Consider the following 9,330-nt stretch of genomic DNA (forward strand, 5'->3'; position numbering starts at 1 on the left):
GAGCTTCTCCAAGTGTGTGGGTCGCTATCCCTAAATTTTAGCAAAACTGAAAAATTCCTGGACCGCGATATTAATTCAGAAGCAGTTTGACACCAGAGAATTATCTCGAACGAATTTCCTTTATGATTTATTGTCAATTATTTGCTCCAGTAAAGGGAATTCCATCGCCAAGTGGAAAAGTTTGGGAAGCCTTGATTTAGAGAATTTACAACCATAAATTTTCTTTCTTTTTTTTTTCCCAAAAGATTTCCAACAATTGTCACGTCATAAATTAATAATACCAGTGTATGACGCTGATTGACTATCCTTTTATGATTTATTGTCAATTATTTGCTCCGGTAAAAGGAATTTCATCGCCAAGTGGAAAAGTTTGGGAAGCCTTGATTTAGAGAATTTACAACCATAAATTTTCTTTTTTTTTCTTCCCAAAAGATGTCCAACAATTGTCACGTCATAAACTAATAATACCAGTGTATGACGCTGATTGACTGTCCCTTTATGATTTATTGTCAATTATTTGCTTCAACAAAGGGAATTCCATCGCCAAGTGGAAAAGTTTGGCAAGCCTTGATTTAGAGAATTTACAACCATAAATTTTCTTTTTTTTTTTCCCAAAAGATTTCCAACAATTGTCACGTCATAAATTAATAATACCAGTGTATGACGCTGATTGACTGTCCCTTTATGATTTATTGTCAATTATTTGCTTCAACAAAGGGAATTACATCGCCAAGTGGAAAAGTTTGGCAAGCCTTGATTTAGAGAATTTACAACCATAAATTTTCTTTTTTTTTTTTCCCAAAAGATTTCCAACAATTGCACGTCATAAAGTAATAATACCAGCGTATCACGCAGACTAATTTCAACAGGATAGATTCCAGAAGCACGTGTTGGAATACACGATCATCGAACTCGAGGCCTGGAATCATTTGTCTTCATAAATAATCGTGTCTTTGCCATTGTTTCGTAAAAATTATGTATCACGAAAACGTAGTATCACAGTAGAGCAAACTCACATTTTCGTGACAGCGTGTGGATTTTTCTTTTTCATGGATTTTCATTCGTTGCCTCTCTCGTCTTTCGCGAAACGCGTAACATTTTGCCAGAGGCGTCGTTCGCGACCATTCTCACTTTCGAAAGCGACCACGTAAGAATACGTACGCGTGTAGGTATGCAGTTCTCGTAGCTGTTTCTCTCTCTCTCTCTCTCTCTCTCTCTCTCTCTCTCTCTCTCTCTCTCTCTCTCTCTCTCTCTCTCTCTCTTTCTTGTGAGGCCAAGAGCTCGTTCGATTGGACGCTTGAAGCCGGTTGAATTAAATCGATGGGCACGACGGGGTAATGACGAACGTAACTTCGGCTGGATTCGTTTCAACGACGACGAGAAGGACTAATCGCGCGTCTGTAAGTGGTTCTAATCGAACGATAATCAAAATGTCGTTTTCTTTTTTTCGTTCTGTTATTACACTGCTCTCTTTCCCAATCGTCTCGCATAAAGATCGATTTTCTGCAAAGTTCGATCGACAATTTCGAATCGTTTCTTTCTTTTCCCGAATTTTTCGAAAAGTTTTCTCGCACGAACGTCACGGGATCGTGAAAAGAGGAACTCGATAGTTGTTTGAATAGATGTAAATTTACGCCAGGTTGAACGATATGAAGCGAAAGACGAATGTTTTACAATTCCATTGGCTTATGGTGAAAGTTCTGCTATTGACAGTAACGGTAGCGAATGAAGAGAGCCGTTGGCTGTGCAGTCTAGACCCTGCCATCGCTCAAACTTAAGTTACGTAAACGCGACCAGGACGATGCACCTGACAGTTCGATCGATGAGAATAATTTAAAGCCAATTTAGGATTTCAATGAACGGGCATAAATGCCATTCGGTTTTAGTTTCCTCGTGCAAAGTTCCTCTTCCCCTCTCTTGCTCTCTCTCTCTCTCTCTCTCTCTCTCTCTCTCTCTTTCTCTCTTTCTTTCTTCGCTGGATGAAAATACACATACATTATTATAACATGTAGAATTCGATTCGATTTCATTTGTTCTTATCCCTTTCTTTCATTCGCTGATATTTTACAAGAAATAATACCAAATAAGTCACAAACAATACTAAATTTATTGACTAGATGCCAAATGTATGACATTTGTTAATTACGTACAGACATTTTGACACATTTAGTCGGATTGTGAGAGAGTTCGTGTAATTTTTGGTCCAAGAACGAGGTGGTACCGTCTTTGAGAAATCGATAACAAGCAACAAGTACGTTTCGTACGACTAGATTATTCCACAGCAAAATTATTGCTTAAAAGAGAACAAGAAAGAAAAAAAGATGGAAAAAAAAATTTACTTTTCCCGGAAATGGACTTTCCAAGAAAGGTAAATTTTTCGGCGCAACAATTATACGCTAGATAATCTGATTCGATAGCATATTTTGATAATGCAATGAATCCTAATTAGATCATCGCGATGGGCGTATTAACAGTTATTATTATAATGGCGTTACAATAGGTAGCTGTTGCGTTAATAACTGCGTTCGGTATGTACTGTATATATATTTTGCGTGGAAAAATTAAATACCATTAAAGTGTAATGGAGCGGCTAATTAGCCGATGAAAGATACGAATGAATAACAAATTCGGGCTGTTATATGCGCGCAAAAGGAATATTCATTTTGTAACGGCGCCGCGTATTAAAACTACGGATGGAATCCGTGATAATTTCGAGCAAAACGGGGAATTTTCACGGGTAAACGCGTGTTTCTTGAAGAATATAATAACGATAAACAACGATATCGTTATTACATGTATACGACAAAACGATCGTGTTTAATGTAACCGAGATACTTTTATGTCATTGATAAAAAGATACGAAATGTACGATTACGAACAAATCAAATATTTCCTGTTTCTTTTTTTCTATTCGTATAATTTACAACGAGCCAAAATCGAATTTGAAAGCAATATCGACGAAACCACGTCAACAAGGTAGAGATTTCCTTTCACTTTGCAAACCTGTACCTATCACTGGTGAAATCCAGGGATTGAACGGTATTTTTCTCGGCAGGATTTTCGTATTGGCCCCCAGGTTGTATTCAATGACCGGTTTAACCATTACGGGCGAACATCCAGCCATAGCGAATTTCGATAATATTTCTCGAGCGTTAATAATTAAAATTAAGTTAAAGTCCAGTCCTAATCGCGGATTAATATCGGTGCCGATAGTTAAGCGGCGCTCGTTAACAAGAGCAGTTAGTCGGCCAAGCAACGATCGACAATTATTCCCTTGGAACGAGTTTACGAATGGAGGAGCCAGGCCACCAGGAAAATTTGAAAACCCGCCGGGCAACAAGACGCGATCAGTTGAACCGAATTGTTTTGACTCTTGCTTCCTTCTCGCTTATTTTCTCTCTCTCTCTCTCTCTCTCTCTCTCTCTCTCTCTCTCGTTCAGCTATTTGCTTCTTTTCTATATCGATCTATATACATATAACGTGTATACATATATATAGATAGATAGATAGAGAGAATCGAGGCGATTAGCCCCGCGGCGTGATTATATGCGGGTCGATATCGATGTCATCGGCGTTGATTATCCAGCAAACGAAAATCCGGTTTCCTCGGTAACCCGTTTCAACCTGGCCATCGTTTTTCTCCGAACCTAACCGGTGGCAGTTGCGCCTCGATCCAACTCCATCACTCGTAGACGCATTCTTTTTTTCTTTTTTTCTTTCTTTCTTTCTTTCTTTCTTTATTTTTTTTTTCTTTCTTCTGAAACGATGTAGATTCGTTTCGTTATATCGGACGAATCACCGGTGGATACCATTTCCTTCATGTCGGCGACAGGTGCCCGGTGTCTCGAGATATCTATTTTCCATATTCAACCTTTCCGCGTTTGTCCCCTTCTTTCAATTCCTCTCCGATTTCTCTCTTTTTTCTCTCGTTGCCTCTTTCTTTCTCTTAACCTATCAGTTTGCGCGTTTCGTTTCCTTGGCATTGCTTTCTCTTCTTCTTCTTTTTTTTTTTCTTTCTTTTGTATCTTCGAATATTTGTTAGATCTTTACGAGCAACGATCGATACTGTCCGTCTGTAGAAATCGTCGACAATTCTTGCCTCTGTTCTCAGTGAATTATCGATTAATTCTCAATTGAGAAAGTCAGTTGTTTGACTTTCGTCAAAATTCGAGTCGCCGATGCGGAATCCATCACAGAGCGATCTTTGAACGGAAACTTTTCGCTAATCAGTCGCATCGGTCGAACGAGTCAAAATTTGGAACGAGGGAAGGAATTTTGACAGTTTTGCTGAATCGTTGCGTTCGTAGGAATTTTCTTATTTGTTCGGCACGGTGACGCGAAATTATTCATACTCCATATACGCGTGCACGGCGTATTTGCAACTACGGGGTGAATAAGGATATTGCGATCGGTAGCGAGTTTGGCAGCGTGGCGAAGGGGTGAAACGAAGGGAGAGAGATAGAGAGAGAGAAAGAGGGAGATGGGACGATGCCAGGGGTTCCGAAGGGCACGCAGAGAACGAGAGAAACGGTACAGAACAAATTTGGTGAATTTCCATATAAATTTGCTGGCCAGTAGCGACACACATATGTACGTATACTCGTAACTCGCTGAACAACCGATATCACGAGATTGTGTGCTTCCCTACCTGTATTCCATCCAACACTTTCGATAGTGGTGGCCGCTACAAATTCGCAAACTAAGTGCCGTCGTTTTGACACATCTCGTCGGAATCAACGCGCGATGCTAAACGTCGTTTTATTAGCCGAGGTGCCATTCTCTTTCAAACGTAATTGCTAATGAGAACAGCGGTTCGTGTTTTATTTACAATAACTCGAGTTGGAAATTCGTCGAAGGGTCGGGGAAATGTGTCAAATTGCCATCCGGTTTTTTTCTTTTTTTTCGATCGAGTCCAGTCGTCAGTTTCAGCACTAACAATCGTTGCGACAACGACTAACAACGAACGAGGAGGAATGATCAGTGAACTGATGGGAACCTACGTTTTCGTTGTTAATTTCAGCATTCGATGCTCTACTTCTTCCATCATTACGAGCTGCCGGTGATCCTGCAGCAGGCTCAATTGCAGCATCTTTTGTTCCGCAATGCACAGCCTGGCATGGCTGATCCACCGGAACAACCTAACCCTAACTTGGCCAGCATAACTCGAGCGCTGGCCATCACCGAACCACTAAGAGTCGAACTGTTGTCAACGCAAGAGTCACCGGTCTCACCCAGAGAGTCTGAATCGGCGCAAGAAACACTGCAGGTTCAGTCGAACTCGACTGGCTCCGTAGTTCACGTAGACGACCGAGTCGACGCCGCGGTAGCAGCCACTGCGTTCACCAGGAAGCCGAATAACCAAGGTAAACCAAACGGTGATCGTTCAACTCGATAGTTGACAATATTTTCAACCTAAATTTTGAAATGGTAAACCATGCAAATGCACGTAAGCGGATAATATTTTCACTTGTTTCCACTGTGTCGTTCGTCACCTCGAATTGTCACTCGCTTGTGCACAAGCATGTTGCCCCCTTGTCCTTTGATCCTCGTTTCTTTGTCGCTTCTGACATCGATTTTTAAACGCAGTAAACCGTGTATACCGTCAAAACTGTACCAAGGTTCGAATCATTTTACGACATTGAACGAGTGCACTTTGTAGATCTCGTTACGGGATGGTTGTATCACTCCGTTTGTATTGTTCAGTATACGATACCTTACGAATCGTGTTTCAATTCGCACCGTGTCGCGTCCGTTGCAGCGATTATCCTCTCTCTCTTTCCCTCTGCTTTTAATTTTATTTGCCACGTTTTTTTTGCCGCGCGACTCGAGTCCATTCTAATTTCCGTTCTTCCCTTTCGGATGGGTGAAATCGAAATATGTGTAACGATTTGTGTATCCATTTCCATTGAAAGTAACAAGTCAACGTGGTAAAATATCACGATCGACAAAGGTGCAACGTGATCACCAAACTTGCTACTTTGAACACAGTAGGTTGCTTATCGCACAGTGAGTCTTATTTCTTTTTCTTTTCCTTTCCAGCATGAACGAACGAACGTATTGATCAAATGAATTTAACGAATATCCCGTACCGTTCATATTAATTTTCATAAAAGACACTTTGTAGTTGCACTTTTGTCCGTTTTTACGAGCTGCTTCGTGTTCACAATCTGGGAACGCTTGTGCAAACGTACAACAAAATATTTCTTTGCCATTCATTTCGTACTTATGCCTTTCATTCAATTCCATTCATTTCACGTCGATAAAATTGCGATTCGCGATTTCGGCAAAGAGTAAAACGAGTAATTTCTACGAGCGAGCAATCTATATTTATTGTCCAAAAAAAAAAAAAAAAAAAAAAAAAGCAAGCGATAGAGATTATTCGCACGTACTTGTTGAACAAATTTTCGTTGCCATCGGCTGACGCACTGACGAATCATTTTTTCGTAGAGAAATCCACTTCTGTGTTTGTGTAAAACTCTCCATAAACACATACAAGCTTCATAAATAAATGCAAAGTTTAGATCTTTCGCGGAAGAGCAATTCAATTGAACGCTAAGTCTCGGATCGTTCGTCGGAAACGTATTCGTCCGCTGTATCACGCTTAAACGCATCATTCTGTTCTTCCATTCATTTTGGTCACAGCACGTCACAGCTTCGTCGCCTGCTAATTACCTCCTGTTAATTGCCTCCCTAATTTCGTCTCCCAATCTTCCTGCGTTGCTTTCTCTCTTTCTCTCTCTCTCTCTCTCTTTCTCTCTCAATGCTGCCGCCACCGTTACATCCATCCATAAACATTGCCTGAACGTTGCTTTGAATCTTAGCGACAGAGAACCTCACGGAGTCAACTGCCTCGAACATTGGCGCGAAAGTGAGCACCGAGCCGAACGCCGAAACGAAAACGGAGCAAAAGGAGGAGGACAAGGAGGAGGAGGAAGAAGAGAAGGAGAAGGAGGAGGAGGAGGAGGAGGAGGTCGGAATATCCGGGGACGGCGCTGCTTTCTCTTCGAAGATCGGGGACAATGGATCATCCACCGATACCTCTACGTCGGAAGGGTTCGAGGTGATCGAGGCTACTGAGGCGACGCGTAAGGAAACGACGTCCTGTCAGGACGAGTAGGGGAACGTTGAAACGCTTCGAGCCATGCCAGTTGCATAGTCAGGATAGTCCAGGGGAAGAGGTTGTCATTTTCAACGCGGCTGCATCTGCGAGTAAGAGAACCGGAACATCTTGGAGCCGGAGACCTCCAGTCCGGAGGTTTCCAGACAATTGAAACCGAGCAGAGTGGAGATCGTTCAGCGTGGACCCATGACCAGAATAATACGTTTATTTTCCAACCGATCAATATCAAAGTATCTTCAAAAGAAAGCTCATCCTTCAGTCAGAAGTAGAGAGAAGTAGTTGGATAGATGGATGAATAGACAGATATATAAACAGATATATAAACAGATAGAGATAACAGATAAAGGAAGATGAATAGTGAGGAGAGAAAGGAGAGAAAGGAGAAAAAGGAGAGAAAGGAGAGTGAAAGAGAGGCAGAGAAAGAGAGAGCGTATGAGAGGAGTAGTTTGACGCCAGTAGGAGGTGGCCAGGTGTTAGGTTTTAACGAGTAACCAGGGAGGATCGGTAGGGATGTGAAACGAGATAACTAGTGACTGGATTTCATCGTGGTGCGGGACCAGATCTCGTTGAATATATATTCCCTTTGCTGGAAGGTTAACATATGCTGTATCGTATCCCCGAGGTCAAAGAGAAAGGCGAAACTTGGACGGAAGTTGGCGCGAAACGAGTTGGAGGGGTTTATTATTATAACACGCGTGGATCGGAATTCCACGACGTGTCGAGGAAAGGATGTGTAATAGATCGTGAAACTAACAAACGAGCGAAGTAAGATTCTTTTTTTTTTTTTTTTTCTTTTCTATTTTCTATCGCATAGAACTGAAGAACGAGCTTTCGTACCACGCGTGGATACTCGCGTCGTCGGGGATCCCCGGGTAATGTCTCGCGTCGCGTTGAACGATTTGAGGAAAGATCGAGCTTACGGAACGAGCTTGCGAGATATGTATGTCACGCTCGAATTCTCTGTGCGAGTGTCTGTCTCTCGGTTTTCTCGGGTGGCGACGATTATACGCAGGTACATATCTAACGACACGGCGAGAACAGCGAGACTGCAGCTCTTTGGGCGCAACAAGTTGGAGTGCCTTCGGTGAATATTCCTTCCTTTCGTTTCGTTTCCTTTGTTTGCTTGTCCCGTGACACGTGAAAGGAGATTTCTCTCTACCGGGCGGATTTTGATCGCAGCACGTCGAACGGACAGCAGCTTCGCGAACGAAACGTCGCGTGGCAACAAGATTCGAATTTTTCGCCACTGAGTTTATCAACGAGGCGAGGAACTTTCGTTCGTCCATTCAATTGCAGGAATCGTCGTCGATTTCATTCGATTCGGTTCGGTGGTCTGAATTTCGTTCGATCGATTTGCCATTTTTAACGATCGATCCGCCGTTGAGTACATATACAGGGTTGTTTATAGAGAACGAGGTCGGAATGAATTTTCTATCTCGCAGCGAGTTTTTCGACGTCTTATCGTTGTCTTTAAATCTTGCTAGTTAGTTAAGGGGGATATTGCGTAGCGCGATGAACGTGTGCCGGTCTCGTGCGAGGCATCTTCTTTTACGCATTCTGTGATTAAGAATTGTGATCAAGAGAGAACGAAAATTAGGCTGTAATTAGTAAAAAAAAAAAAAAAAAAAAAAAACTTCAAGAGCGGTTGAAAGTAAAACGTCGCTAGAACAATCACAGGTGCTTCCGTGTTGCGTGTCCGACCATCATTTTTTTTTCTTTTCTGTCCTTTATCCTTTCTTTTTCCACTTGCTTTGACGAACGTTTCTGACAGGCGTAAACATCCGGTTTTTTTTTACCGAGGAACGAACATCGATTTTTTGAGAAATCAATTTTAACCGATAACGGTCACGTAGCGTCTAAGGATTAATTGGTGACAGAATTTGCGTTAAGAGATACTTATAGTGCTCCCGCACACATATATATATATATACATATATACATACATGTGTGTGCGCGCGTGTATGCGTATGTGTGTGACTCTCTGTGTGTGTGTGTGTGTGCGCGCGTGCGCGTATGTGTGTCCGTGTATATACATATATATATTTATTCTTTACTATAAACGTTCACGTTTACATCGTATATACGTGTAAATTTATCACGGATGAGCGTTCGTGGTGCACGAGCTCTGTATACATACATATTTCCGTGTAAAGATCGGCGAGAGATGTTTTAAAGGGATTGTAAAGATTAAAAAAAAAGCAAAAAAAAAA

At 41.8% G+C, this 9,330-nt stretch overlaps 1 protein-coding gene across 1 annotated transcript; it reads left to right on the top strand.

The window, feature by feature from the left end:
- Positions 1-5,002: 5,002 nt before the first annotated feature.
- LOC122532500 (bone sialoprotein 2-like) lies at positions 5,003-9,330 on the top strand. The gene is made up of 2 exons (XM_043661297.1): positions 5,003-5,363; positions 6,822-9,330. The coding sequence occupies exons 1-2, from the start codon at positions 5,027-5,029 to the stop codon at positions 7,115-7,117; spliced, it is 633 nt and encodes a 210-aa protein (XP_043517232.1). The 5' UTR covers positions 5,003-5,026; the 3' UTR covers positions 7,118-9,330.

Source organism: Frieseomelitta varia, unplaced genomic scaffold (assembly GCF_011392965.1).
Source record: "Frieseomelitta varia isolate USP_RPSP 00005682 unplaced genomic scaffold, Fvar_1.2 scaffold_456, whole genome shotgun sequence".
In the NCBI taxonomy this organism is placed as follows: Eukaryota; Metazoa; Arthropoda; class Insecta; order Hymenoptera; family Apidae; genus Frieseomelitta; species Frieseomelitta varia.

Bases quoted from the DNA above. Each gene is read 5' to 3' on its own strand.
- LOC122532500 (XM_043661297.1), top strand. From the start codon at position 5,027: ATGCTCTACTTCTTCCATCATTACGAGCTGCCGGTGATCCTGCAGCAG. The intron at 5,364-6,821 runs GTAAACCAAACG...TTTGAATCTTAG, and splicing joins CAGGAAGCCGAATAACCAAG to CGACAGAGAACCTCACGGAG.